This window comes from Canariomyces notabilis (assembly GCF_033297395.1).
Source record: "Canariomyces notabilis strain CBS 508.74 unplaced genomic scaffold N656scaffold_11, whole genome shotgun sequence".
In the NCBI taxonomy this organism is placed as follows: Eukaryota; Fungi; Ascomycota; class Sordariomycetes; order Sordariales; family Chaetomiaceae; genus Canariomyces; species Canariomyces notabilis.
Genome location: NW_027041833.1, coordinates 21,054 through 48,402, shown reverse-complemented (window position 1 = coordinate 48,402; position 27,349 = coordinate 21,054). Strand labels below are relative to the sequence as shown.

The window sequence follows — 27,349 nt, the reverse complement described above, 5'->3', positions numbered from 1 at the left end:
TGAGGGCTTTGAGCGCAAGGATTATACGGCTTTCTTTTGGAAGAGATTCCATGTTGTATTGTGGAAGAAAACAGGTGATGAAGTTACGAAGTTGTAGAAGGGGAGAAAGTGGGCCACTCGCTATGCTGGACCGCTCGCTATGCAAGTACGTTAAGTAACAGAGGTAACGTAGTTTGAAGACGGCCGCAGAGAAAGACGCAAAACGGCGGGCTAGCAGACTCTGCAGACTCTTCCTGGATTATTAGGTACATGAATATATTCACCGAACTGCATATCGATTTCAAGGCAATGAATGACAAGATGAAGATGGACAATAGTCGTTTGTGAATATGTAACAACGCAGGTACTTGGTGCATGGTGGTATGGTTCTCAAGAAACAACGAAACATCGACTGGAACTTGACTCAGGGGAAACTTGAATTCCAGGTTGTATGCACGGGGCTTCTTGCCCCCTGGAGGTCGAAACCTTTGGGGAAGGCACGAACTTCTTTGGCTGACATTCTAGGCGACAATGACGATGAACAGATGCTGGCTGGTTCCCTAACATGGTCGTACCTACCCTAATACCCTATAAGTCATTTCTCTCTTCCTACTTCCACCCCCCTCAGGTTAGAGTGATGCTCAGTGTCCGCTTCACTACTGCCCCATCTTCCGGGAAGTCGCAAGTTCGAGTCCGCTCAATGCCAACATTCTCCAGACACTCTAACAGGACAGTGCTAGCAGCAGAAGCCACAACAGCAGATTTCCCAAGGTACCTCTTCGCCATGACGGGGGAGGATGCGCGGGCATGCTCGCGGAGTTTACGAAACGGGTAACGTTATACAGACCCAAAATCCGGCTCCGGGTACCCCCGGCCAAGACAAACGTTGCCGGCTGCCTCCTCGCTCAGAAGGCACCTAACCGTGCCGAAAACGGATATATACAGATTGCACCGCTATCCACCGGCGCAGTTAGGGGGATAGGCGGGGAGAGGAAGGCCATCGGTTGGTCGTCCCGGCGTGGAAAAGGTAACACTCCTGCACCATCCTTCGCAGGAACTCAAGCTGAAGAACCACCGTCAGCGAGGAGGACCTCCGTCGTCTGGTACATAATGGATGACACGCAAGCCATCTCTATGGAAATCCCACGTGCTTCGCAGAGGAGCACATCGTTGTGGAAAGGTCCAACGAGACTTGGAAGGGCTGCCCTGGTGCCACCGCTACGGTCATCATCAGATCGGGGATAAGGAGTGGGACATCCCACCACCGGACTGCACCAGCCCGGGGAACAGCAACAGCACCAGCAACAGCGCGATAGCAACAGCACCACCAGCTACAGCAACAGCAATAACAACAGCAAGAACAACAGCGATAACAACAGCAATAGCAATAGCACTACTAGCTATAGCAGCAGCAACAGCGGTCTTTACAGGCCGAGCAGTTAACCACTTACCGGCCAAGCTGAGGTTGCATTTGCGTGAGGTGACGACAGCCAGTCGCTCATCACAGTACGGTGACTCCGTCTAGGAGAATGCACATTTGTGCTTGGTGTATGCTTGTTAGCTGCTTGTTAGGTGTTTGTCGGCGTTCAAATGCTAAGGAGATACACAAGCGAGACACGGCACGAAAATCGGGCATTCGGGTCTGGACGGTCAACGCCCAGGAGCGGAGGAGACCGATATTATCATTTGCAACGCTGGGTGGGCCGCTACCGCGCGCTTCTTGATGATGAGAGGAAAGAAGACGAACCCAGGCAACTGTCTAAGGTACTTGACTAAATCCTTCAGCTGGGAACGATGCAGTCGGTGACTTCCATGTAATTGAGACAAAGTTTCCAATAATCTGATAATCCTGACATAACACTGAAGAGATACTGCTACCAACACCACAGCTCCAGGGAAAACTCCCGCTTCCATTCATAGCTTGAACCCACAATGACTTCAACCTACGTCTACATCTGGTCCTCCAAACCCGGCGTCAAGCCCGGGATTGCATCGAGCCCTGTGGCACCGGTCAGCACCGCTCAAAGAAAGCCAACGCACCATATCAGACTTACAGCCATCAATCTGCTCGTGAACCTGCACGGGGCGAGTGCATTGGTTCCCCTGAGCAATGGACTGTGACTTGAGCTGCGGACACCGGTCGCAGTTGCTGTCCATGGCCTTTTGCAGAGCGTCGTCCTTCCAACCAAAGACATAATCGCCATGGTTCCCAAACCCAGTCTTGTCGCCCTGACTCCACACAAAGGGCTGGGAGCCATCCTCAGGCCAGAGGTCCTTGCTGTTGAAGCGGGTGGTATCCCAGATGACCTCGTAGAACAGCTGGGGGATCTTGACGGGGTGGGTGCTGGGGCAGGGCCCGTAGGACTCGAAGGTGCCGCTGCTGGGGTAGGCGATGTGGGACATGTGGTCGGGCGAGTCAAGGTTTTTCCCGTCCCAGCAGGTCGGGAAGCGGACGTTGGACATGATGCCCGCGGGGCACGGCTTCTTGGGCATGTCGAGCGTCTCGCCCGTGCGCGTCAGCATGTTCTGCAGGCACGTGTATGTCAGCTGCCGGAAGCGGGAGGTTTCTTCGCGTGTGCGTGAACTTTGGGATCCGATCAGCATCCGGAACCCGGGCTTGAAGGCCGTCACGCTCGACTTGGTGCTGCCGATGTAAGGGATGTAGTAGATGGTCATGCCCCCGCGGGCTTGCTCGAACCCGACGTTGGGCTTTTGGGGGACCCGGATGTAGCTGCCGTTGCGGGAGCGGAAATATAGGACTGCGGTCCAGTAGTTGGAGAAGTCGTCGGCAAAGGTGCATGTCGTGCAGGTTGCCAGCGACGGCGGGGGTGTTGAGGGGTCCATGGTCGTGTTGAAGGCATTCTGTGAGCAAGTTCAAGTTGGGAGTTGTCAGCGCAAGGCATGGCAGCATCCATATGACTTGGCAAGGAGAAGATCGCATACACCGCCGACGATCTGGTGCAGATGGGGTGAAGGGGCGAGCCCGGGGTTGACCAAGCTGTGTTAGGGGTGCTGTTAGTGGTGTCTTGTGATTCATGAATATTTGCTGCTAGCCACGATATCAGGGGTAGATGAGCGACTCACGGGTCCAGACGCTCAACCACCAGCTGTGAGCAGGAGAAACGCAGTAGCGCATTTGCCCCGGACGCTGCCAGCGCCAGGACTGTTAGAGATCCCCAACCCATGTCTCCTTGCATGCTGTTTTGGCCTGCTACTGAATGTATCACAGATCAACTAAAGGTGTTTTTATATTGTTTTTGCGGTTTCGCCAGCTGACCGTAGAAAAGGGGTGACGTGAAGGAACTTGGCCGGTAATCTCATGTACCCCTATGTGCCTCTGACGGTCTGACCTAATGCGGCTTGCCGGTTTTATGTCTCTCCAAGTTATCATCCGGATGTTTTCTAAACTACTTGCAGGCTGTAATTGAATGCTTGGAAAAGGCTACTATAATCACAAGGTACCTTACCTACGGATACAGACTGTTGCCGACCGACAGATGCCGGTGTCTAACTGCCGGAGCCGCTGGCTAAGTAATGAAGAGTTATCCGATTCGGTGGGTTAGAGCCTTTCTGGGTGGCGATCCGCTCAATATAATAGCCATGGCCGCCATGTGGTGTATCCGGAAACTGCACGGCGGGAAGCATATAGCGCCCTCTTTAGATTAGGGATTTCCCTATATCAGGGTACAGGTGCTATAGCGGCTATTCTTTTTCAGCCGATGTGTTTTAGGTATGGAGGTCTGCTGGCATACTATTCTATGAACTGCGCCGAAGTCCTGATTCGAAAGCCCCTTGTTTGCCTGGTTAGATTGGTTTAGAGAGGTATATTATCTATGGCGTAGGAAGAGCTGTTTCCTTTCAAGTTCATGTTGTCAAAATCAACTACATGAGCATGTAGGCATTTACTTCCATATGTGTCTTTCCATCATGTCATGTACCAATGACCATTGTTCATCCTCACCAGCCTCACCTCATCGCCGAGTCTTAGAGTCTGTTGTTAGTACCTATGTACAGCTGTCATTGAACTAGACATTTGGATGCTATGAAACCTTATTCAGAGTCACCATGCGGTCGATGCGCCTACAAGAGTACAGTAATATAGGGAACGTACTACTTACCATCTTACCTCGCAACTCCATGGCAACAGAAGCTTGAGATGGAGGGATTGACCGTAAATACGCCGGAACAGCATTGGCAATCTTGTTCCAACACTTGAAAGGGGGTCTCGAAGTCTGGCATCCATGACCTTGGGTAGTATGCAGGATCTTCGTGAAGCTCCCTACCCGACATGTATACAGCATCGGATATGTTGAAGTTGCCTGCGTCTGTGGAGTATCGGTATGCCTGATGGGGAATATTGTCGATGTTGGGCTCTCCGCAGCCTGACCGGAGCTCTTCCTTCTGGGTTTGACTGATTCAGGGGGTTTGAAATCAATATGTACGGAAAGCAGTGTATGTGTTCGATTCCCCCGGCTGTTTCTTGCTCTTGATTGGCCTCTTTCGATATATATTCCGAGATGCTGTTACTAGTAGATGTATGGAAATGAAAACTAAGTACAGCCTGGGAATGACGCCCCGTTTCCACTACCAGTATCACCTACACTTAAAAACTACTTGGTTGTCAAAGCACCCGGGCATTTTTGTGTTACACCTAGGTACTTGACTTGGTACATGTACGTAGGCTAGCACTTTGCCGTGACTCACCAACCTGGGAGCTGTAGAGAGGAGAAAAGCGGAAACGAACATTGGGCGACATGGACCTTGCGTCACCGCATGGGCATTACTAGGCGGTAGCTGGCTACTCGTGCAGACATTATCAGCACCAGACCAACAAGATGGATACTTGCATGTGTATAGCTAACTTTATGCAGCAGTTCCGGTCAATTCGGTGAGATTGAACATGGTCGCCAACAACATGAAAGTTCCATGACGAGGATAAAGCCTGGACAGGAATAAGATATGGACTGTATGGAACTGCATGCTAGTTATGAACTGCCGAAGAAACATCCCGTAGGTGGTACTCAGTGCAACCACAGATTGTGACAAAAGGGTGCGCTCCATGTTTAGCGAGGGGTGGCTTCACCCCTTATTGGTGAAAGGGGCTTACGATGCAGTGAGGCAGCTCCAGGGCCTGTACTCCGCAATATTCTGGTGGGCGAGACCCCATGCATATAATACTACAGTCATAGGAGATGCTGACAGACTGGACTGGGTCTCTAGAGCAATCTATGGTGGACGTGGACTCGTGGAGATGGATCATTGATGGGAGGAAGGATCCCAACCATGTTATGTTATGGGGGGCGCCGTTCAGAAGGCCGCTGTTCCCTGTGTTGTGTCAACTCGTGTGCTTGACCGCTGTCAGTTTCACCGCTCTCGTCTGGCTCGCCGTAAGGGGCAGGTCGTATGAGAAGGGCAACTCACAAGACCTGTCAACAAGGGAGTTGCAGATCCCCCGCACTCGGATATATCCGAGTCAGTCGGCTGCCAACGGCCTTTGATGACGGGAGTGGAGAACGGTCTAGATGGGGGACCGGTTCAAAGTTGTGCAGACAAGCAGTGGAGTGTAACCTGCTATTCATAGTCCGTCTCAACCTTCGAGCTATCTCAGTGGTGTAACTGGGTCCGTCGTCGCGTTACTGTTACATTAGATGAATCAACCAAACACTTACTTTGTGCCATCCCCGCAGTTCCAACCACCCGGGACCTATCTCGGTGCCTTTCCGAGGTCCGTTGACCGATCTCTGAACCTTATTCTCAACTTAACAGACATCTGCACCTCGTCGCCACTAGACGGTCCTTTGACTGCTTGTGACAATACTCTCTTAGCTTACACCCTTGAACAATGGTGACGGACTCGGTCAACGACGTTGAGGCGGAAAAGGCGGGCCAGGGGCAACTGGGGGATGCAGAAGTAGGCCACAATGAAGTGATATGACGCCTTCCCTTGAGTCCAATTCCTTCTGAGAGAAGAGCGTTGTGGTAATGATCAAACGCTAACAAGGGTCTGCCGCCTGCCAGTTCGCTCAGACTGCCATCGGCGGCGTCGAGCCCGAGTACAGTGAGAAAGAGGAGCGGGCGCTGCTGTGGAAGCAGGACCTCACCATCCTGCCCCTCTCGGCCTTCATCTACTTCCTCTGCTACCTTGACCGGTCCAACATTGGCAACGCGCGCATCCTCAACTCGTCGACGCGCAATGACATGCAGACCGAGATCGGGGCGACGCAGTACCAGTTCAACATCGCCCTCATGATCTTCCTGATCGCCTACGCCATCTTCGAGGTGCCGTCCAACATCCTGCTCAAGAAGCTGCGCCCGTCGCGCTGGCTGGCCTTCCTCATGTTCTCGTGGGGCGCCGTCACCATGGGCCTGGGCGGCGTGCACACCTTCTCGGCCACGGCGGGCGTGCGCTTCCTGCTGGGCGTGTTCGAGGCTGGCTTGTTTCCGGGCCTGGTCTACTATCTGACCTTCTGGTACAAGAACGACGAGCGCAGCGTGCGCGTGGCCCTGATCCTGGCCAGCGCGACGCTGGCGGGCGCTTTTGGCGGGGCTATTGCGTATGGCATCGGGCACATGAACGGCGCGCGGGGCCTGTCGGCGTGGCGCTGGCTGTTCATCATCGAGGGCGCTCCCTCGTGCCTGTCGGCCTTTCTCGTGCTGTTTTTGCTACCCGACTACCCGGAAGAGTTCCTCAAGGGCAGGCAGCGTGAAATCGCCCTGGCACGGTTGCGTGTTGAGGGCAGCAAGAGCCACCACCGCAGCATGACGTGGCACGACGCAAAGTCGACCCTGACCGACTGGCGCCTGTACGGCCACTACCTCATCTATTTTGGTGTCTCGGTGCCCTTTAGCTCGCTCTCGCTGTTTGCGCCCTCCATCGTAGCAGGCCTGGACTACAAGGACCTGCAGGCGCAGCTGATGACGGTGCCGCCCTATGCCGCTGCTTATGGTGCGTTCTTGCATTCTCAGTCATGCCCATCATGGATCATTATCATGCTTACCTCGATACCAACCAGTAACCCAAATCCTCGTCTCCTACTCGGCCGACCATTTCAACGCGCGGGGCCTGCACAGCGCCGCCTTTGCCCTGATTGGCGCCATCGGCTTCATGGCCTCGGCGCTGCTGCCCCCGGACGCCTACCTGCAGCGCTACGGCTGCCTGATTGTAGCGTCTGCGGGCGCCTTTGCCTGCGTGCCGCCCATGCTGGGCTGGCTGACGTCCAATGTGTACTCGACGGCTTCAGTCGGCCTCGCTGTTGCCATCAATGTCAGCATGGGGGGCGGCATCGGCCAGATTCCCGGCGTGTGGATCTACAAGGCCGAGGACCGCGACCGGGGCTATCCGACGGGTCATTGGGTGAATGCGGCCATGCTGTTCATGGTTGCGACTGGCGCAGTGGGGTTGAGGATTTTTTATGGGTGGAAGAACAAGCAGCTGTTGAGAGAGGCTGAGAGCGCTGGAAGGGAGGTGAGGTTGTTTAAATTTTAGGCGGCCAGCGGACGCGAGCCAAGCAAGGGCCATTGATTAGTGTGGCGCAGATTCTGCAGTTGTTCCCTTTGTCAGGGCAGGTACTTTGGAACAGGAGGGATCTGTTAGTGCAGCCCAAATTTCTGTATGCAAAAATCATCCTCTCGACTAGGGTTGGCAATTTACTGAAAAAATCCTATTTTTTCATGTAAATTACCCTGACAGTAAATAACACTTTACACGAACATTGGTCCGTGCGTCACTCCTTACCCTATAAAGGTAAAGTCCTCCTACTATTTGGCAGCCAATCATAGCCTTAGCCAAATGTATAAAGGCCCACTTTCTCTTTGCGCGACAGACAGGCCGGTGGTATTTTGGGTCAGTCAACCTTTATATTTATCAATGGTAGAACCTTAAGGAGGCTGGAAACACGGGATCTTATACAAAATAATATAGCGCTTGTGACAGCGGTCATATGGTTGGTCATGTAACCACATGCCACGTACCGTCAGTACGGTGAAGGTCAGTATAGTAAAGGAGGATTTTTACCATCAACCTATATATCACCCTAGCCATTGAGGAGCTTGGCGCCTTGGCGGTGTCATGATAATTTTTTTTTTTAGTAAAAATACTATAATTTACTGTTGTCAGTAAAAAACCGCCATCCCTACTCTCGACTACCCCTCTTAACAGAACCTTCGGTTTGCAAATGTACTCCACATTTTCCGGGTTCCTTGCGAGCGTTTACCTGGCAGTGGCTGCAGTGCGGCAGCACTGCAGCACACAGTTTCCTTTCGGCCCACCTCGTCTGGCAGCGAACGGTCACGCTGCAATTGCAAGAGAAGCTTCAAAATCCGTCAACTCAGTCGTGGTGTGCTCCAGGCCGATGTCTCGATCTTAACCCCTCATTTCAAGTTCAAATACACAACCGTATTCATCTTGTTCATTATTTCTTCATCCCCACCATGCCAGGAAGCTCCTTAAGCCCTGTTAAGTGCACGCGGTCAGCTCAGCTCCAGTCCACAACGGTTGGTTGTTGATTGATGAAACCACAACCCACTTGGGGCCCTTCGAGTCTCGACATTGAGAACTTGGGAAAGCAGCTTACATCCATCAACATCCTCAGCAGCAGTTTGGCTCTTGGTGCACTTAGCAGCTTCCTCGGGTGTCTGCGTCTCCAAACTCTCGCAGACGTCGCCGAAGCAGCGTTTATCCATGGCGCGCTGCAGGGCATCGCCCTTCCACCCGAAGCTGAGCCCGTGTCAGTCAACTCCGATAAGACAGGTCATATTTAACTTACACATAATCTCCGTGCTGGGAATATCCGTTCCTGTATTACGGATTATCATCGCTGTCAGTTTCGTGTTCAGGGGCGCGGCAGGGGTGTTGCCCATGCGCATATCCATGATGAAAAGGGGCTTGAAGTTGACACCCACGCGACTGGTGTTAGCGGTGGACGAACGCAAGGAAGCACTTACTCGTCGCCGGTACTCCAGACAAATGGCTGCTGCGTCTTATCCTCAGGCCACAGGTCTGGATCATTGAATGGTGTCGTCTGTTCCTCCGTCAGCAATTCCGCACACAATCCATAATCCCTCGCGGTTCCAGTATCTCCAAAGCTTCCACTTACATCCCAGATGACCTCATACATAACCTGCGGGATCTTGACAGGATGGCTCTCGGGACAGACGCCCCCGTCAAAATCAAAGGGGTCCGCCGAGCCCTCAACCGGGTACGCAACATGGCTCTTGTGGTCCACGCTGTCCAAGTTGACCCCGTCCCAGCAGGTGGGGAAAGTGATGACGCTCCTGATACCACCTGCGCAGAACTTTGTGGGCAGCGTGATGCTGTCCGGGGCGGCGCAGTTGAGGTTTCTGAGGTCTCCGGACTTGGGCATGCAGCGGTGGCAGATTTTTGGGTCATATTTCCCCTTTTGCACGGGTCCCCGGAGACCCGCGTCGCCGACAAGCATGCGGAACCCCGGCCGGAAAGCGGTCGTCTGAGCCTTGCCCAGCGGCGGGATGTAGTAGACGGTGATGCCGCCGTCGCCTCGCAGGCCCTCGTTGGGCTTCTGCGCCACCCGCTTGTACGTGCCGTTGCGTGCGCGGAAGTACAGCACCGCCGTCCAGTAGTTGGAGAAGTCCTCGGTGAAGGTGCATGAGGTGCAGCTCGACTGGGCGACCAGGTCGTGCGTCTTGGGGTCCATGGACGCGTTGAAGGAATTGCCGCCGACGATCTGGTGGACGTGAGGAGACGGCACCAGGCCTGGGTTGACGAGGGGATCCAGCCGCTCAACGACGAGTTGCGAGCATTGGAATCGGAGCATGGGCGGGATGTTCGCCGTCGCGGGATCAAATAGACCCGAATCATCCTGGCTGGAGACCCGGCCAACTTGGCTCAGGAGGCCGGCCAAACCCAGCATGAGAGACTTCCACTGTGCCATCTTGAACAGGATAGAGCTGTTGGCTGAGGTAGACTCCGTCGTTTAGTACTATGTATTCTACCTCCCGCCGTGATATCAGACTTGGAGTGGAAAGATTAGAGGCAGGTTTTCTGTTCAATACTGGCAAGGACTATCACTAGTATGAATCAGAGTCTGGATCTCGCACACGCCCCTCTTGTATGCATTCCTAGCACTCATCTAGATCCCGATCATGATAGATTTCGAGGTCAGCATGCGATATTGCTTGTATATTACCTCGGCCGGTAGATTTAGGCGCGGCTATCACTTCGAGCCCTCGACGAATTACATGCTCCCCCTAGCCCGCTTCTAATATCTCCCACATGGTTGATGAACAGCATCCTCGTACTGGAAAAACACCTGCATATGTTGATGCCATCCCAAAAGTGCATATGATCGCCAGTGAGATCCATCCATTCAAGTCCTCAACCTCCCTGAGTGGCGTTTAAATCTTGCGCCTAGAACTGAGTAGGCCCTACATGCCGTGCCGTTCGGCCGGTGGTCAGCCAAGATATGCAACCCGTACCTTACCCAGTACCTTACCTTATCTGATTATTCATGAACCCGAGCCTACCTATACACGGCTATGTAGCGAACAGCTGAGCCGCCTGTGCCGTCTGGTGAAGCCCCAACTGATTTGATATGCCAAGGGTTCGAGGCACTTAAATGCGGACATGCTTCCAGTCACGGTTTACTTCAAGCTGCTGTTGTTTATAACGCTGCTCCGGAGCAGGAATACTCAAACTTCAGGGGGTGTGGAACAAAGCCTCCCTTAAAAGGGGCTGTCGGTCCTGACAAAGGCAAGGCCTTCGTACTTAAGAAGAAGAAAAAGTTCGGACTCTGTTCCATCAGACTCGGAGTATGAGGAAGAATGCATTCCAACTCGATCCTCAATCCCATGCCAATCTGATGCTGGAGATGGAGTCGAGCTTGCAGCTGACTTGCCTGATCACATGAACTATGATGATACGGCATCCCAACGTATGATGCTTACTATCAAGCAGCTTACAGCATTCTTACCAACCCCGTCCAACCGCACCGTTTCTCAGGGCTCACCGGAGGATTGATCAGCAAACGTCCCGCCGGAGTTAGGGCGAAGAGGAAACACAACGTGACGTACCTACCTTTAAGTTAGGTAACAAAGAGTGTTGGGCCAAACGCTAGTACTAGTTGCTGGATTCTCATGGTGACATGTATCGAGAGCTCGGCACATGTACGAAGGTACGGTCTGGTCTTTTTGTGATCCAATGTTACCTCGCATCCGCCGCTCGGGGTCGTAACCCCAGCGCCCAGCCTGCGCCCACGTCGTTTTCTGGGGATTACGTCCCAAAGTTACCCCGACTGCATCCCAATGATTTAAAATACGTTATGCGTGCATCCCAAACCCTTGGTTGCGTAGCAGTATTGGCTTGAATCGGGGCCTTCCTGGTTCGCACTTCGCAGTGTTACCTCCCTGACAGAAGAGTGTGCCCCGCAGGCGATCCTAAAGCTGGAAGGTGCTTGGCGTGGGGCTTGTGAAGCCTGCCGTCATCCAGGCAGTTCGGGGTCAGAAACGTGGAACAACGGCGCCTGCTTAGTAGGATTCAGTTTTGCATTCCTTCCATCTTCCCCAAGGCGGCTCCTTTCTTGGGTTAGGCTCTGCATACTTCTATGCAATGATTCTTGTGCCCTCGTGGGCAGTTGGGATTTTCAAGACATGAGTGAACAGAATGTACCGCTATTTCCCGAGCCCGGCGTACCAAAATGCACACTCAGACCCAGAGGCACACGGCGAACAACATACTAGTAGCGCTTAGCTCACTGCAAGGGAGTCATCAAGATGGGTTCCGGGAACAAAGACACCATCAGTAGTACTTACCTATAAATGACGCCATACCTAGCACAGCAGTTCGCATCCTCATCTTCTCCAAGCTGCCCAAGCCTTTACAGTACTCTACACATTCAAGTCGTGATCATGATCCGTCCTCTTGTCTCGCTCGCCTGGGCGGCAACCTTGTTTGCCGTGGAAGTTGTCGCGTCCCTCTCTAAATCCCCTTTCGCAAAGAGAGAATGGGGGAACCGCAACCGCTTGAGGTGCGAGACAGCCTCATTTACCGGGATTCTCCCTCCAAACGTGACCATTGAGACGGTAGCAGCTGTGCCGGAAGGGGGCAGCTATGGCGAGGGGAGTTCCAACATCCCGTACCCAGTCATCCCAACCAACCTCCCGGCACTGTGCGCCGTCACGGTCCGTGTTCGGAGCTCTCCCAGCAGCGGCTACCGATTCGGGCTCTTCCTGCCCAACGAGTGGGACTCCCGGTTGCTCGTCGTAGGCAATGGCGGGTTCGCGGGGGGGATCGCCTGGTCCGAGATGTATGTGCATCTGTCTAGCTTGACATCAATCCGGTTCTTGACGTGTCGTACAGGGCATCCGGGCCCCATTTTGGCATGGCCACCATTTCAACCGATACAGGGCATAGTTCGAGCTCCACAGACACGTCCTGGGCGTTGAATCAACCTGAGCGGAGAGAAGACTGGGGTTGGCGAGCGATCCATGGCTCGACCGTCCTCGGCAAGCAGCTGGTACAAGCCTACTACGGCAACAAGCCGGTCCGCTACTCGTACTATAGCGGCTGCTCGACGGGAGGTAGACAGGGGCTCAAAGAGATCCAGAACTTCCCGGACAGTTTCGACGGCGCATTGATCGGTGCTCCCGCGTGGTGGACCTCGCACGTGAACAACTACTTGACCCAAGTAAGCGCCTCTTGTTGAGTACTCGAGCAAATGCGCCTATTTTGACCGTTAGCTAATCAAATGCAAAGGTCGGCATATGGAACCTGCCCGCCACTGATCCCAAGCACCTCACCGCCGCTCACCTGTCCCTAATCGCAGCGGAAGTAGTGCGTCAATGCGACGGCCTGGATCGCGTCAAAGACGGCATCGTCAGCAGCCCAGAGTCTTGCAGTCCCGATCTGACGACGCTCCTCTGCGCGAGGCCCGGCCAAAACACATCGACCTGCCTAAACCGGGCCCAGATCATGACAGTGCACAACCTCTACAACCCGTACGTCTCCTCAACCGACCGCTCGCTACTGTACCCGGGCTTCACGCCGAGCTCGGAGGCGCAGTGGGGCTGGGCATTCGGATCCAACGTCGAGCCGTCGCCCTATGGGGTGGGGTACCAGCGCAACTTCCTGCTTGACGACCCGACGTGGGACTGGCGCAGCTTCAACGAGAGCCTCATCGCTCTCGCGGAGCGCACAGACCCGGGCAATGCCACGGCCGACGACTATGGCGCGCTTGCCGCCTTCCGCCGCCGAGGCGGCAAAATGATCATGTACACGGGCCTGGCGGACGGCCTGCTCCCCGCGCAGGGCACGCAGCTGTACTACAACCGGACCGTCAACGCGCTCGGTGGTGGTGGTGGTGGACGTGGACATGGACGGGGCAGCGGGGTGCAGGATTTCCTCAGGCTGTTTCTTGTCCCCGGCTTGCAGCACTGCTTCAGCACCGCCGTGAACGCGCCGTGGGCCTTTGGGGCGGCATTTCAGGGCGCAACCATCATGGGGCCTGGGGTGTGGTCGGTGCCCGGGTTCGAGGATGCCGAGCACGACGCCGTCCTGGCGCTGGTGGATTGGGTGGAGCACGGGAGGCCCGTCGACAAAATCATCGCGACGACATGGCGCGAGCCGCTGAACCCGGCATCCGGGGTGCTCAGGCAGCGGCCGATTTGTCCGTGGCCGCAAAAGGCTGTGTATAAGGGGTATGGGAATGTCGATAGAGCTGAGAGTTGGAGATGCTCGGAGGTGCAAGTAGGTGATGGATGGGACAAGGGTTGGTTCTGACCGACCGATTGACCGCCTGCTTCCAACAGAGTCGCTGAAACGTTCGACCCCGCTTTTCTGCCGCTCTCGGTTTTTGGTGCATTAGCGCCCGCCAAGCGCCACACAGGCCCTTTGTTAGTGACGGAGGAAAGCAACAGTCGTTCAGAGTTTCCGGTGACGTTGAAACGGGACGATTTTGAAGCTTGACATGGGACAGTATGTTCATGATTGCAGCATGTGTGAGTGTAAGAAACCAAATAAACAGAGCGCACGGAATGTGCCTCTAGATAGCTGGAGCTTGTCCGCACACCTTAAGCAATGGCCAATGTTGTTCGCCAAGCTGCTGAAATCTTGGGCGCTCAGCTGAAGATAAGGCGAACGAGACCCCTAGCTTGAGTCAGTGTCAGTGGGTTCCATCCAGGCAGCGAAGCCCCTCCTGCCCCGCACCGCTCGTTTTTAGTCCTGGGTGCCGTATCTTCGCGTCGCGTCAAAAATTTTCCATTTCACGTAACCTTCCATATACGCCGCCGCCCAACCGATTCCCCTGCCCTTCCATCGCAGCTCGCAACTCTGAAAGATCAATCACGATGCGTTACGTCCTCGTTACCGGCGGTGTCATTTCAGGTATCCCCAAGACGCGTGATCGCAGAGTTGGGTATCTTGTAGGCTAACGCGAGGCAGGGGTTGGGAAGGGCATCATTGCATCGTCGACTGGCTTGGTCCGTAGAGGCTGTCCCGCATCAAGTTACACCGGATGCCTCTAACCGAACTGGCTGTAGCTCCTCAAAACTCTCGGTCTGCGCGTCAGCTGCATCAAGATTGACCCCTATGTCTCGGTCGACGCCGGCCTCATGGCCCCCGCCGAGCACGGCGAATGCTTTGTTTTGTGCTCCGGTTCGTTATTGCAATCCGAGAGGGTCCCAAGCCGCGAGCTTGCTGCAGGTTTCTGACCCACTCCTGTAGGCTCTGAAGTAGATCTTGATCTTGGCAACTACGAGAGATATCTCTCGGTGCGCCTCACGGGCGAGCACAACATCACGACCGGCAAGGTCTATCTCAACGTCATCGAGAAGGAGCGCCGTGGCGACTACCTTGGCAAGACGGTGCAGATCGTACCACATGTCACCGACTTTATCAAAGACTGGCTGAAGAGGGTTGCCAAGATCCCCGTCGATGGCTCAGCAGAGGAGCCTGATGTCTGCATCATTGAACTTGGGTGCGTCTGATTTCGTGCATTTTCCATCTGCCCATGCGCTATGCCTGCGCGAGCCCAAGCCCTGGCGCTAACCGTATTCAAAAGGGGAACCATTGGTGATATAGAGAGTGTATGTTCAGCCGCCTGCGCCTTGGAAATCCAGGCCACCGGACCCATTAGTCGTCTGCCGGCCGCTAACATAGTGACAGATGCCCTTTATTGAGGCGTTGACGCAGCGTACGTTATTTCAAGACAGATACACCATTGACCCACCCCCTTTCCTGCTCCTTGCCTCGGAGCAGCTTCCACCAGAAAATTGCCCTTATTGACTATCTGAGCAGTGCGCCATGAGGCTGGCAGCGGCAACTTTATGACCATTCACGTATCATATGTACCTATGGTGCATGGAGAGCAAAAGACGAAACCTACTCAGCACGCAGTCAAGTCGATCCGTAGTCACGGCCTGATTCCGGATATCGTAAGTGCCGGCGCCGTATCCGTCGATGACGCCGCGCTAACAAGCACTAGGTTGCGTGTCGCTGTGAGCAGCCCCTCGCCGAAGCGACAGTGTCCAAAGTTGCCCTCCACTGCCAGGTCGAGAAGGAGCAGGTCATCGTAGTGCGGGACATGCCCACTATTTACCAGGTTCCTCTCCTCCTCAGCGAGCAAAAGCTTGTTCCGCAACTCCGGTCCAAGCTAGCCCTGGACAAGATCGACATTCCTCCCGCCATGGTTGCCCAGGGCGAAGAGCTCTGGTCTATGTGGAAAACGATTGTTACTCCGAATTATCAAGAAGAACTTAGGATAGCGCTTGTGGGTAAATATGTCACATCCCAGGATGCGTATCTCTCAGTTGTCAAAGCGCTTGAGCACTCGGCGATGCGCATTCGCCGGAAGCTCCAGTTGCTCTGGATCGACTCGGAGGATCTTGAGCCGACGAGCAAAGGAGGGCCCGCACAGGCCAAGTACCACAAGGCCTGGCATGAGGTTTCCACCGCGGCAGGTATCATCGTACCAGGTGGTTTTGGCCACCGTGGGACAGAGGGCATGATGAGAGTCTCCAAATGGGCCAGGGAAAATGATATTCCCTTCCTGGGCGTACGTGTCGCTGGCGGAATGAGCGAAAAATCGTTATGCTAACAGAACTCTAGGTATGTCTTGGTTTCCAGGTTGCTGCCATCCAGTTCGCCCGCGATCTATGTGACATGCCGGAAGCCACATCTGAAGAGTTTGATTCCCAAGCCAAGGACCGTGTGGTCGTCTACATGCCTGAGCTCGACCGGCAGAACATGGGCGGCACCATGCGCCTTGGACTGCGGAAAACCATCTTCCAGGAGGGTACTGAATGGTCCAAGGCGCGATCTTTGTATGGCGGTGTCGAGGTCATTGAGGAAAGGCATCGGCATCGGTACGAGATCAATCCCCAGCTCGTAGACAAGCTTGATAACGCCGGTCTTCACTTTGTTGGCAAAGACGAGACGGGCGAGCGGATGGAGATTTTTGAGATCAAAGACCATCCGTTTTTCGTTGGTATGTACCCAATCGACATTTCCTCTTAGACGATATGTTTCTGACTTGGGAATAGGGACACAATTCCATGCCGAGTACCAGTCACAAGTGGTCAGCCCTAGCGTAAGTTTTACACCTGTGATAATCAGGATAAGTTTTATTGATCTTGGTTCAGAGACCATACCTCGGCTTCGTAGCTGCGAGTGCAGGCTGCCTGGATGAAGTTTTGAAGCAGCAGCCAGTCGAGGTGTTCAAGGCCCCTGTGGTTAATGGAACCGCCGAATGAAGGGGACACAAGAGCAAGCGGCCATAGGCTGGCTGCCGCTATACACCCTAGCTCGGGAAGGCGAGCTGGTTAGATCTGTCCCCCGGACGTGGAGCACAATGGTGTGCAGGTTTTGGGACCAAGCATCCTGGGGCCTATAGTAGCGACCGATCTGGAAAGGTCAGAGCCGGAAGACGTTGCGGGGACCCTGGATTAGTAGCAGGCCAAAAAGCGAGTCTTACCTCATTCCCGACTTGGTTCCTTCTTTGGAGCAGGCGAGAGCAGGCGCTCGGTAGATCTCCTTGAGCCGCGGCAAGTTGAGCGGGATAATACGCGCCGTAGGCATTGAGGCATACAGAAAGTGGTATCACTACTCTACCTACGTAGACTTAGAGTCCTAGACTAAAGTCAGCCGGCACAGTTTGAGGTCGTGCTGCGCATGAGAAGCTAGAGGAGGCTTGTATAGACTATGAGGCGATGTGGGGGGAAGAACGTTGTACTCGTACATTGACTGAAAGAACAACCACGCCACTTTGAACCTTGAATAGGGAAAGTCAAATCTACTGCGCACAGTGCGCAGTACCAGTAGTTAAGGATGAGAAGCATCAGTACAGTACAGGAAATGAAGCACTGCAGTATTACAACCTCGTAGCATGTATTTCTCCTTTGCGAATAAATATAATCAATTCAAGCGTGACTGAGAAAGGTCGTGCTCAAGAATGAAAGCTGAGATTGTCCTGGGTATATTCCCTCTAGTAGTACACTGAGTACAGTTCCCTAATCCCTATCATGTAAACCTCTTTCAAATCAACATGCCTAATACCAGTACGCCTCCCTAGACTCCTAGTTAACAACCCACCCACTGCTGTCTATCCAATAGCTCCTCCAGGCAAGCCGTTCTATAAACCCTTCCACAAGCAAGTAACATTAACTTCGTACACGGTCATCACAGAAACAACACCGACAGCAAGTCAGCAACAACAACGGGTCCTCAGACTCATGCAGCCGCGAACTCCATGGGCTTCCCCTTGACGCTCTTCCACTCAACAAACATAGCGCCGAGTATGCTCACGGCCGAGAGGCCAGCAAAGACCATAAAGGTCTGCGTCAGCGCATTGTTGAAGGCCAGCGTCACCCCCGGCAAAAAGGCCGGGTCGACCACTTCCTGCACGCGCGTGGCGCCCAGGCCGAGGACGAAGGTCGGGTCCGGGATCTCAGGCACGTAGGCAGCGACGTACTCGACCAGCTTGTTGGCAAAGACGTTTTGCGAGACGGCGACGAACAGGGCGCCGCCGAGCGTCTGCAGGAAAATCGTCAGCGACGCGCCCGTGGGCACGTCGTCAATGTCGAGCACCGTCTGCACCGCGATCAGCGGCTGCTGGAAGCCGATGCCGATTCCCGCGCCCAGGAGGATCTGGTAGCCGATCCAGGCCCCGCTGCCCGTGTCCGGGGTGAAGGTTGTCGTGAGGCCGTATCCGATCGACGCCAGCACGCTGCCCGCGATCATGAAGGGCGTGTAGTACCCCCACATGGTGACGGCCGCGCCGGCGATGACCGACGCCAGCACCACGGCCACCAGCGCGGGGAGGTTCATGATGCCCGAGCCAACGGCGCTGGCGTCTTTGACCGACTGGAACCAGATGGGCAGGTAGTAGGCGGATCCGAGGAAGGCGCCGCCGATGCACAGGATGAAGAAGCCCGAGGACCAGACGCTGCGCTTGAGGAAGATGCGAGGCGGCACCGTGGCCATGTCCTGCTGCTTGTACTGCACGAAGACGAAGATGATGATCAGCACGCCAAAGAGGCAGAAGAGGAGGATGATGCGCCAGTTGTTCCAGGGATACGTGGTGCCGCCCCACTGCAGAGCGAGGAGCAGGCAGATGATGGCGGGCATGAAGACGGCCGACCCAAAGGGGTCGAATCTCATGACGCGTTGCCGGAGCGTGTCGTCCTGGTTGCGGAGCTGGCGCTTGGGGTCCGGGAAGAAGATGAGGATGACGATCATGGTCACGGCGCCGACGGGCAGGTTGATCCAGAAACACCACCGCCATGTAACGTGGTCCGTGAATGCACCGCCTGATCGAATCTGTTAGTGACTGTGCATATCATGCGGTGCTAGTAGTATGTAGCAACGTCGGACACATACCCATTAGTGGCCCTGAGATGGACGCCAGCCCGTACATGCTGCCGATTGCTCCGGTGTAGATGGGGCGCTTGCTAAGAGGCACCGAGTAGGCCAGGATTGTCAAAGCGCCCGAGAAGATGCCCGCTGCGCCGACGCCGGCCACGGCACGCCCGATGATCAGAGTGACGCTGTTGTTGGCCACGGCACAGATCAGGCTGCCGACCTCAAAGATGAAGATGGCAAGAAGATAGACCCATTTGATGCTGAAGAAGGTGTAGAATCTGCCAAAGAGCAGTTGAAGCGCGGCGGTCGTGAGTAGATAAGCTAGTGAGATCAAATATCAGTAAGGGATGCTCGATATTGCCGTCTGGAGGCCTGCTGTAAGAGGGCCGAGAAACACGTACCACTACCGTACCAACCAACATCGGGAAGACTCTGGAACTGATCTGTGATCTTGGGAATGGCAGTGGCGATGATGGAGTTGTCTGACGCAAACCATCAGCTGGGTTACCGTCATCATCATACGGTGGTAAACACCTACCCAGGGCCATTGTGAAGACACTGAGACACAAAGCAAGCACGATCAGGCTGAGCGTCATGCCGGTAGGATATTCGGCCCCATCCTCTCGGGTTTGCACCTGCTGTATCCTCTGCCCAGATTTAGAGGTGGCCGTTGGCTGCCGAGCCAGGGAGTTTGGTTTCTCGTTGTTCATATCTTCAACTGATGTCTCGATAGTAGGGATCGCGGACCCAACGTCCCCATCTGTTTGCTCTCCGGTGGCCGATGCTTTGTCGATGTCGGACAAGCTTGTCGTGCTCAGGACGAAGATGGGCTGGGGTGATATACTTGCTTTGTCCATGTTCGCCATGAAGTTCGATATCGACGACAGGGTATCATACAACCAAGACCAAGGACCTTGATGAACTGGGCGGGTAAGAATGGAGGGAACAGAGGCCAATGGACGAGCTGAATAGAAAAGCAGGTCATCTAAATACTGGCAAGTAAAAGCACCATAATGGTCCATAAACTTCCATCGTGACCCTCGCTCATTTGCAAATCAATTCATCCTGACTCATCTTACGCGATCGGAGACAAGCGGGTGCTTGACCGCATTGCATACTTTCAATGAGTCTAGGTCGACAATTAGCACAATTAGCTTTCCTTGGCACCCTTCGGGCCAGCCATGCCGGCCGCCGGGGTGTCCCGAGCTGTCGGAAAGTGTCCGTTTCGACCCGTCGCCGAGTTCAACCATCCCACGCTAACTTGGCTGAGCCCGGCTGGGATGCACATTTGTCAGACGAAGTCCCGGACGCGGGGTGATTTCTGCCCGGGTCCTCTGGGACAAAGACCCTGATGTCCGAGTAAATGACAGAAAAACTTCCGGGCTTAGGTAATAACGTTAAGAGTAATCTGACAGGTGGATTTGATGACGCAAGTGTTGAGAACTTTGGAGCGCGCCTTGGGCGAGAAAAAAGAGGGAAGCTGCGAGTCGGGACCGACAAAATATTTTTGGCCCTTGTCGTCGACTTCTCAGCTCCACCTAACGTTATTGTTCTTGCGCTTACTTTTTTCAGGTCAATATCCTGGACCTTAGGTGCCGAGCTGAATGCATGTGTGTAGGTGCCTACCACTGCATTAAACCCGCGAACCGACTGCACCTGGATGTCGCCGATTATCTCCGGCAGTACGGAGTAAGGTATTGCGAACTGGGAAAAAGTCCGGTAACAAGGGAATTTTGAGGAACGAGACGGAGAGGGTCGGATTCCAAAATATCTCGTAGTACCGCTTGCATACATACGGAAAAGCGTTAACCAGGAATGCCGTAGGAATAGGGGCCCAGGGGGCCTCAGCCCTGCGGAGCATCAATGGGACCGTGCTCCGGACCCGACGTTTTAGGGGGGCCGCAAGATGAATGGATCGTTTCTCCCGTGCCGGAGAAAATCGGGGTTTCCAATTTGTAGAATACGGACGCCATCAGAAAACCAAGGTTGACAATGACTTCGAACCGTTCTATTCGACTGCAATAACTGAACCTAGATGTTTATGTTCAATGATTATACCCACTAGGCACAGGCTGCCAATGTTAGCATGCTTACTGTTCAGTCCTCCACATGGGGTACTTGAGTCAGAGCTGTCACCAAAAACCATCACAAACGAATGCCACCTAGGGGCCTTACATGCACGATCGCATGTACTAAACGCAACCGGTGCCTATTGCCATCCATATCTGATGCTCTTTCAAAGTTGACAACCTCGATGCAGTCCAGAACATCTCACCACCCCAAGCTGTGTGAGGGAGAGGGAGACTCGTCAGCGATGGAGCCCCGGACTTTGACGAGCGGGTCAAACAGTGGAGTCCACTGGCAAGTTCTGAAGAGCCGGCGGGTCTGGCCAGTCTTTACTTGATTGGAGCGACTCTTGCAGCAGCTGCAACGTCGAGTTTTCTCAAGATTTGTACGCCGCAATGAGCGGTTTGGGTTCGCGTACGCGATCCCGGTCTCGGCGGAAGGGGATACTCGAATTCTCAGGCACTGGCGGTCGGTCAAGAACCCTGAAACTCGAGACATAGGGGGCTTTTTTTGTTCATGACATCACCTACCATTCTGTTCTCTATAGTTTGTTTGGGTTAAGATATTCGCGACCATGAGTGATTCTTTCAGATCCATTCTCCAGACGGTCGTGCCTGACGACGGTACGCGCGACTCGCTCATCAGCTCCGTCATTCCATTCCTGTTAGGCAGCGTAGCTGAGATCGCAAAGGCCTTGCGCGAATCGCACCATGTCGCGACCATGGGTACTGCCAACTCGTTTGGCGATAACCGTAGGATCCTCACTTTGCCTTGCTGAGCCATAACACAGCTAACACACAGCCGCAGAACTCAACGTGGACGTGGAGGCCGAGAAACTGATCCGCAAAGCCATCTCACGCTGTCCCTTCATCCTCACCGCCAGCAGCGAAGAAGACCCCGTCGAGCGCGCCGTCAGGGACAAGTCCGGAACGGGGCAGTACTGCGTCGCCTTCGACCCGCTCGACGGGAGCTCCATCATCCCCGCCAACTGGACCGTCGGAACCATCCTCTCCATCTGGGACGGTCCGTCGGCGCTGGGGCAGGTCCCCGCACAGCGACAGGTGGCCGCCATCCTGGGCGTGTATGGCCCGCGCACAACCGCCGTTGTGGCCGTGCGGATCCCCGAGACGGGCAGGAGGACGTGTTTCGAGGTCGCCCTCGACGACAAGGGCTGGATCATGACCAAGTGGCGCGTTACGCGGCCCACTCTCACTCTCCTCAGCTCAAACTCGACAGGCGCCTCCTACTTCTCCCCCGCGAACCTGCGCGCCGCGGCCCAGGACCCGCGCTACATGTCCCTTGTGACGAGCTACATTGCGCGGCAGTACACGCTGCGGTATGCGGGAGGGCTGGTTCCCGACGTCGTGCATATGCTGGTTCAGGGCAAGGGCGTCTACCTCAGTCCCGTGACGGCGCAAAGTAAAGCCAAGCTCAGGCGGCTGTATGAGCTGTGTCCGTTGGCGCTGGTGGTGGAGTGCGCGGGTGGCGAGGCGGTCGATCCGAGCGACGGGCGGCGCGTTCTGGAGACGGTGGTGACGAGCTGCGATGAGAGAAGTGGGGTTGTGTTTGGGAGTGGGGAGGAGGTGAGGGCGGCCGTGGGCGTGCTGATGGGGAAGGAATAAGGTATGTAAAAGTGTAAGTGCTCACTTTTGGGTGTAATGAGTTTTTAAGCGTTGCAGGATAAGTCAGGTTGTGGAATCCCAGATTGAGATTGCTGGCGCTCACAGATCAGGATGAGCGGTCGGTTGTGACGACAACGATCAGTCCTCACTGTTGGTTGCATGGCTGTTAGCATACGACTGGAGACACATGTATGGAATGATGCGATTGGATGCAATGCAATTGTGAACAGCCTAAGTAAGGGAAAGAAAAGCTTGAAGGAGACAGTACTGGGAAAAAGCGATTGAGAACTCAGAACTCGTGACTGACGGGATTTTCCGCAAAAGTTATTCTACTGTGTACTGTACGCACGTCCCGATTTTTATATCTCAGGAAGGCGCGTTTTCACGCGATGCAACCTCCGGGGAGCCGAGGCAGGTAACGTTAAGGTTGCGCTTACCCATTTTGTTTCTCATGACTCACAATTCACAAAATCAGATTGCAGAGACGGTTCAAATGACAAGAAAACAGGTAATTGTTCTACTTGGTCCCTCAGATATATACCCTCAGAAACTCAACCAGGGCCATCATGGCCATGGCCTGGCCATACGGCATGCTGGTTATGGGAATATCCTTGTAGTGCTGCAGCGTCGTGCCCATTGCCGTCCCAAACGACGTGTTCAACAGCTCCCCGTCGGCGTCAATGTTCTCCAGCACGGCCCTGACCGCCTTCACCGCAACCGCCTCGTGCTCCCTGCCAATGTACCTCTTCCGCTGCGCCTTCAGGATGCCAAACGCAAACCCGGCCGTGGCGCTCGCTTCCACATATGATCCTTCCTCCTCGGGAATGTCCAGTAGCGTCCTCCACAGCCCGGACGGGGTTTGCAGCGGACCCAGCGCCTCGCACTGCGCATCGAGCGCGTTGATAAGGTGGCTCCCGATGGGGTCGCTCTGGTCCATCCCGAGCAGCTCCAGGAACTCCGGGATTGCAATCGTCAGCCAGCTGTTGCCGCGGGCCCAGCGGGCGCGGGCGAAATTGTGCCCGCCCTCGGCGAAGGTCCAGCCGTGGAAGAAGAGGCCGGTGCGCGTGTCGAACAGGTACTGCAGGTGGACAAGGAACTGCTTCTTGGCCTCGGCGACGTAGTGCGGGCGGCCCAGCACGCACCCGATCTTGGCCAGCGGCAGCACCGTCATCATGAGCGTGTCGTCCCACAGCTGCTGGTCGTGGTCCGACAGGTACGTGACATGCTGCATGCCCCCGCGCCGCGTGCGCGCCAGGTCGTGGTACGCCCATTCCCCCCAGGCATCGAGCCAGGGCAGGTAGGTTGCGTTGTGCGTACGCTCGTAGACGTGCGCCAGCGTCAGGAACACGGCCATGGTGTTGATGTTTTTTGTGGTGCCCCCGGCCGCGAACCGGTCCCGGAACCAGTCCTCAATGATTTGCAGGTACCGCGGGTCGCCCACCAGCTCGTAGTACTGCCAGATGCCGTACAGCCCAATGCCGTGCGTCCACTCCCAGTCGTTCCACCCCTTGGTGTCGATGATGCGCCCATCGTCGAGCTTGAGCAGGAACTCCCCGGTCTTGTCCTTGATGTTGACCATGCCGTCGATCAAGAGTCGGATCTTGGCGTGCACATCGCTCGACTTGATCCCGTGGATCTGGGCAGGCATCTTGTCGACGGTCTGATAGGAGTCGCCGGAGTGGCAAGTGTGGATGGCAGAATCAAGATGCAACGACCACAATAGTCGCGTCCCCAAAAAGATGTTGTGGTGAGTTGAGAAGCTTGCAATGACGACACACAGACCTGTTCAACTTTGCCGTGACCCGGTAGTTCGGCGCATATGCAAGCCCGAATTCACGCTCAATCGGTCCTGAATCCCGGAACCAGGAACTGTTCTCCGTCCAGAACGAGCGCTCGAGCAGCAGGAACAGGGCAATTTACTCGTTCGTGCTTGGTGGAGAAACAGTCCATTATCCCGAGCAGATCCATCGAGAGACTCAAGCGAGCTGCCATCGTCTGACGCGGCCGTAGAGCTCGGTGTGATGCTGGCCGAGAAGACTTGGGGAATTAGAAATTGCAGGTAATCCTGGGCCTGCTCGGCCTTATTTCCGGCGAGGCAAGCAGCCAAGCATGGCTCCTAATTTCTGTGGACTAGGACGTGTATGGATAGGCAGGGAAAGGCGTGAGATGGCTTCTCCACGCGGGGATGAGGGGAATGTGGATAACCGTTTAGCCCGGTCAATCTTGAATCTGGGGTTGGCTGCTCGGGTTTGCGGGGGACACTCGATATTCCCGACTTCAGGAACAGCGGGCCCACATCGGGAGGTTGGGGAACTGGGCCCTGGATACGACGATACTGGGTGCATGGGCATGGTGAGTTGGTCCCCAGGCCACCGGTGAGATAACGGCCTGGGGTAAAATTCAGACTTTGCAGAAGCGAGCGAGGCAGGCACCTGGACGGTCAACATACGGGCGGGTTAATAAAGCCTTCATCAATCCCGGATCCAATCGCCCGGAAACTCCTGTTCTCCCCTTCACTACCCCTGAGGGCTGACCGGTCCTTCTCAATTCACATCGGCCGTGGAATTGGGCTTCCGCTTGTACGCCCATATCAACAGTTTCACCGGTTCTTTCTTCCACACCAGGGTCGGCGACATGGATCCCGAAATCGCTCGGCCGGCCAGCAGACCGGGTGGTCAGGCTGATGATGTGATGAAGCCCACGCTCGACCAGATCGAGCGCCACGACCGCCCCATCTCGCCCGAGACCATAAGGGAAAAGGACAGGCAAAACTTCGAAAGAGTCGACGAAGAAGTCGCCAAATACGCGTCCGATACGGCCATCGTGATTCCGCCCGAGAAGAATCTCGAGCTCCGCCGCATGATTGACCGCCGCGTCTTGGTCATCATGATTGCAACCTACTTCTTGCAGGCCATTGACAAGGGCACCTTGTCGTTTGCTTCCATCATGGGCATCAGGAAAGATACCGGCCTCGTCGGCCAAGACTACAGTTGGCTCACGACCTGTATCTACATCGCCGTGCTCATCGTCGAGTACCCCCAGAACTGGATCATCACCCGTGTTCCCATCGCCAAATACCTGAGCTTCAGCATCATCGCTTGGGGCACCGTCCTGGCCTGCACGGCCGCCTGCCACAACTTTGCCGGGCTCGTTGTAGTTCGGACCCTGCTTGGTATCTTCGAGGCGGCATGCCAGCCTGCCTTTGTGGTTCTCTCAGCCATGTGGTATCGCCGAGAAGAGCAGGCAGCTCGCGTGACGTATTGGTACATGATGAACGGGTTTGTTTACCCCCCTGACCCCTTTTGTCAATACAGTTTCGGCGTTCTAACCTTGGACAAACAGTGCCCAACAAGTGGTTGGCGGTCTGCTCGCCTACTGCTTCAGCCTGATCGAGAGCGGGCCGCTCAAGTCCTGGCAGTGGCTCTTTCTCAGCTACGGCGTCATCTCGGTTCTCTATGGCGTCTTCGTCGGCTGGTACATGCCTGACTCGCCCATGCGTGCCAAGTGCTTCAGCGAGGAGGATAAGCACCTGATGGTGGAGCGAGTTAGGGACAACCAGACGGGCCTGCAGAGCCGCAAATTCAGAAAGGATCACGCCATCGAGGCCCTGAAAGACCCCCAGGTCTATGGTTATGCCCTTATCGCTTTGACTACTACCCTGCCGACCTCGGGCCTTGGCGCGTTCCAAGGCATCATCATCAGCAGCTTTGGGTTCACAGTTCTGCAGACGCAGCTTCTGGCTATGGTTTTGGGCTTCTACATCATCATCGTCCTGCTAGGCTCGGTGTGGATTGTCAAGAAGACCAAGCAGAATCTGCTCGTCATGCTGGGCTTCGTCATCCCGTACGTTACTGCCAAACTCTCTTCATGCGTGTGCTTGGATGACCATTTGACTGACGTGGCTAGGTCCTTCATCGGAACCATCATCTTGATGATCGTACCGCCCGACACCATGGCCCGGAAGATTGGCCTGCTCATCTGCTACTACAGTGAGTCGCTAACACGTGCCGTGGTCGAGAGAACAAGACATGCTAATTGATGTCAGTTACGCTCTCGTTCTGGTCAGCGCAAACGTTGGCTCTGTCCATGATCAGCAGAAATGTCGCCGGAACAACGAAAAAGAGTGTTGCAGTGGCGACAAACTTCATCTTCTGGAGCGCAGGAAACGCTATCGGTTAGTCCCCTCTGATCCCGGCCCTTCCCTCCACGTGTACGGCCATGTGTTAATGGCATGTTACAGGTCCTCAAGTCTTCCTAGACTGGGATGGCCCACGGTACTTCATCGCCTTCGCAACCCATCTTGGGTGCTACTGCCTGCTGGTCATAGTCATTATAGGGCTGCGGTTTTACCTTACGCATCAAAACAAGAAGAGGGATCGGATGGCGGCGGAGGGTATCCTCGCAGCCGACCCAAAAAATATTATCCACAGTTTTGAGGATCTCACGGACCAGCAGAACAAGTCCTTCAGATATGTATACTAGGCCGGAGCACAGGGGCTGTTAGGCTGTATCCTGACAATTGAATTGAGTGAAAGAGCATCAAACATTCTTGATTTGCCCTTGCATGCGGTGAGAACATGACTTGACATGCAACGGGGTACTGCTTGCAATCGGGGAAGGGCAGTGGAATGTACTGTTTGGCATCGGACAGCCCTGGTAGCGTTCACGACTTCAGGTTGAGCCGTCAATGAGATGGGGCGGAATCCCACACTAGCTACATCGCAACGGCGTCGCTTAGGACATGAATCTGAATGAAAAGCTCTTCGGTTCAACAGTAAACCATAGCTGCTTGATGCTCGGTTCGTTGCTTACATGTTTTAGACCCCGTAAGGGCATAGTCCGCCAGTAGTGATAA

At 54.9% G+C, this 27,349-nt stretch overlaps 10 protein-coding genes across 10 annotated transcripts; 5 read left to right on the top strand and 5 right to left on the bottom strand.

Moving 5' to 3' along the window:
• The first annotated feature begins 927 nt into the window (after nt 1-927).
• N656DRAFT_85193 (uncharacterized protein) lies at nt 928-1,711 on the top strand. Its single transcript, XM_064819368.1, has 2 exons — nt 928-1,006; nt 1,061-1,711. The coding sequence occupies exon 2, from the start codon at nt 1,094-1,096 to the stop codon at nt 1,502-1,504; it is 411 nt and encodes a 136-aa protein (XP_064669909.1). The 5' UTR covers nt 928-1,006; nt 1,061-1,093; the 3' UTR covers nt 1,505-1,711.
• A 94-nt stretch (nt 1,712-1,805) lies between these two features.
• N656DRAFT_753152 (uncharacterized protein) lies at nt 1,806-3,185 on the bottom strand. The gene is made up of 4 exons (XM_064813055.1): nt 3,064-3,185; nt 2,923-2,977; nt 2,034-2,841; nt 1,806-1,978 (listed from the first exon to the last, which is right to left on the bottom strand). The coding sequence occupies exons 1-4, from the start codon at nt 3,174-3,176 to the stop codon at nt 1,929-1,931; spliced, it is 1,026 nt and encodes a 341-aa protein (XP_064669908.1). The 5' UTR covers nt 3,177-3,185; the 3' UTR covers nt 1,806-1,928.
• A 2,636-nt stretch (nt 3,186-5,821) lies between these two features.
• N656DRAFT_789545 (MFS general substrate transporter) lies at nt 5,822-7,465 on the top strand (the record flags this gene model as incomplete). The annotated part of the gene is made up of 3 exons (XM_064816798.1): nt 5,822-5,905; nt 6,034-6,925; nt 6,993-7,465. The coding sequence occupies 3 exons, from the start codon at nt 5,822-5,824 to the stop codon at nt 7,463-7,465; spliced, it is 1,449 nt and encodes a 482-aa protein (XP_064669907.1).
• Nucleotides 7,466-8,087: 622 nt separating this feature from the next.
• Nucleotides 8,088-10,071, bottom strand: N656DRAFT_731509 (uncharacterized protein). Its single transcript, XM_064812647.1, has 5 exons — nt 9,075-10,071; nt 8,923-8,999; nt 8,745-8,774; nt 8,553-8,695; nt 8,088-8,431 (listed from the first exon to the last, which is right to left on the bottom strand). Exons 1-5 carry the CDS (start codon nt 9,885-9,887, stop codon nt 8,391-8,393), a joined length of 1,104 nt encoding a protein of 367 aa, XP_064669906.1. The 5' UTR covers nt 9,888-10,071; the 3' UTR covers nt 8,088-8,390.
• A 1,788-nt stretch (nt 10,072-11,859) lies between these two features.
• N656DRAFT_709579 (CTP synthase) lies at nt 11,860-16,698 on the top strand (the record flags this gene model as incomplete). Its single annotated transcript, XM_064811605.1, has 13 exons — nt 11,860-12,257; nt 12,311-12,638; nt 12,707-13,673; nt 14,390-14,427; nt 14,488-14,602; nt 14,672-14,924; nt 15,009-15,033; nt 15,113-15,140; nt 15,245-15,381; nt 15,432-16,001; nt 16,055-16,433; nt 16,489-16,535; nt 16,588-16,698. 13 exons carry the CDS (start codon nt 11,860-11,862, stop codon nt 16,696-16,698), a joined length of 3,396 nt encoding a protein of 1,131 aa, XP_064669905.1.
• Nucleotides 16,699-17,674: 976 nt separating this feature from the next.
• N656DRAFT_709312 (MFS general substrate transporter) lies at nt 17,675-19,662 on the bottom strand (the record flags this gene model as incomplete). The annotated part of the gene is made up of 4 exons (XM_064811584.1): nt 17,675-18,753; nt 18,824-19,126; nt 19,207-19,287; nt 19,344-19,662. 4 exons carry the CDS (start codon nt 19,660-19,662, stop codon nt 17,675-17,677), a joined length of 1,782 nt encoding a protein of 593 aa, XP_064669904.1.
• Nucleotides 19,663-19,937: 275 nt separating this feature from the next.
• Nucleotides 19,938-20,843, bottom strand: N656DRAFT_84796 (uncharacterized protein). The gene has a single exon (XM_064819285.1). The coding sequence runs from the start codon at nt 20,597-20,599 to the stop codon at nt 20,048-20,050; it is 552 nt and encodes a 183-aa protein (XP_064669903.1). The 5' UTR covers nt 20,600-20,843; the 3' UTR covers nt 19,938-20,047.
• A 552-nt stretch (nt 20,844-21,395) lies between these two features.
• Nucleotides 21,396-22,494, top strand: N656DRAFT_845131 (carbohydrate phosphatase; the record flags this gene model as incomplete). The annotated part of the gene is made up of 2 exons (XM_064819180.1): nt 21,396-21,624; nt 21,680-22,494. The coding sequence occupies exons 1-2, from the start codon at nt 21,447-21,449 to the stop codon at nt 22,492-22,494; spliced, it is 993 nt and encodes a 330-aa protein (XP_064669902.1). The 5' UTR covers nt 21,396-21,446.
• Nucleotides 22,495-23,023: 529 nt separating this feature from the next.
• N656DRAFT_709590 (glycoside hydrolase family 105 protein) lies at nt 23,024-24,142 on the bottom strand (the record flags this gene model as incomplete). Its single annotated transcript, XM_064811607.1, has 1 exon — nt 23,024-24,142. The coding sequence occupies one exon, from the start codon at nt 24,140-24,142 to the stop codon at nt 23,024-23,026; it is 1,119 nt and encodes a 372-aa protein (XP_064669901.1).
• An 893-nt stretch (nt 24,143-25,035) lies between these two features.
• N656DRAFT_84805 (MFS general substrate transporter) lies at nt 25,036-27,221 on the top strand. Its single transcript, XM_064819289.1, has 4 exons — nt 25,036-25,772; nt 25,837-26,483; nt 26,540-26,668; nt 26,735-27,221. The coding sequence occupies exons 1-4, from the start codon at nt 25,129-25,131 to the stop codon at nt 26,974-26,976; spliced, it is 1,662 nt and encodes a 553-aa protein (XP_064669900.1). The 5' UTR covers nt 25,036-25,128; the 3' UTR covers nt 26,977-27,221.
• The last annotated feature ends 128 nt before the right edge of the window (nt 27,222-27,349 follow it).

Bases quoted from the DNA above. Each gene is read 5' to 3' on its own strand.
- N656DRAFT_85193 (XM_064819368.1), top strand. From the start codon at position 1,094: ATGACACGCAAGCCATCTCTATGGAAATCCCACGTGCTTCGCAGAGGA.
- N656DRAFT_753152 (XM_064813055.1), bottom strand. From the start codon at position 3,176: ATGCAAGGAGACATGGGTTGGGGATCTCTAACAGTCCTGGCGCTGGCA. The intron at 2,978-3,063 runs GTGAGTCGCTCA...CCCCTAACACAG, and splicing joins GTGGTTGAGCGTCTGGACCC to CTTGGTCAACCCCGGGCTCG. The intron at 1,979-2,033 runs GTAAGTCTGATA...CCGGTGCCACAG, and splicing joins TCACGAGCAGATTGATGGCT to GGCTCGATGCAATCCCGGGC.
- N656DRAFT_731509 (XM_064812647.1), bottom strand. From the start codon at position 9,887: ATGGCACAGTGGAAGTCTCTCATGCTGGGTTTGGCCGGCCTCCTGAGC. The intron at 8,775-8,922 runs GTAAGTGCTTCC...TCCGTAATACAG, and splicing joins GTCTGGAGTACCGGCGACGA to GAACGGATATTCCCAGCACG. The intron at 8,696-8,744 runs GTAAGTTAAATA...ACACGGGCTCAG, and splicing joins TCCCAGCACGGAGATTATGT to CTTCGGGTGGAAGGGCGATG.
- N656DRAFT_84796 (XM_064819285.1), bottom strand. From the start codon at position 20,599: ATGTATGCAAGCGGTACTACGAGATATTTTGGAATCCGACCCTCTCCG.
- N656DRAFT_84805 (XM_064819289.1), top strand. From the start codon at position 25,129: ATGGATCCCGAAATCGCTCGGCCGGCCAGCAGACCGGGTGGTCAGGCT. The intron at 25,773-25,836 runs GTTTGTTTACCC...TTGGACAAACAG, and splicing joins TATTGGTACATGATGAACGG to TGCCCAACAAGTGGTTGGCG. The intron at 26,484-26,539 runs GTGAGTCGCTAA...AATTGATGTCAG, and splicing joins CCTGCTCATCTGCTACTACA to TTACGCTCTCGTTCTGGTCA.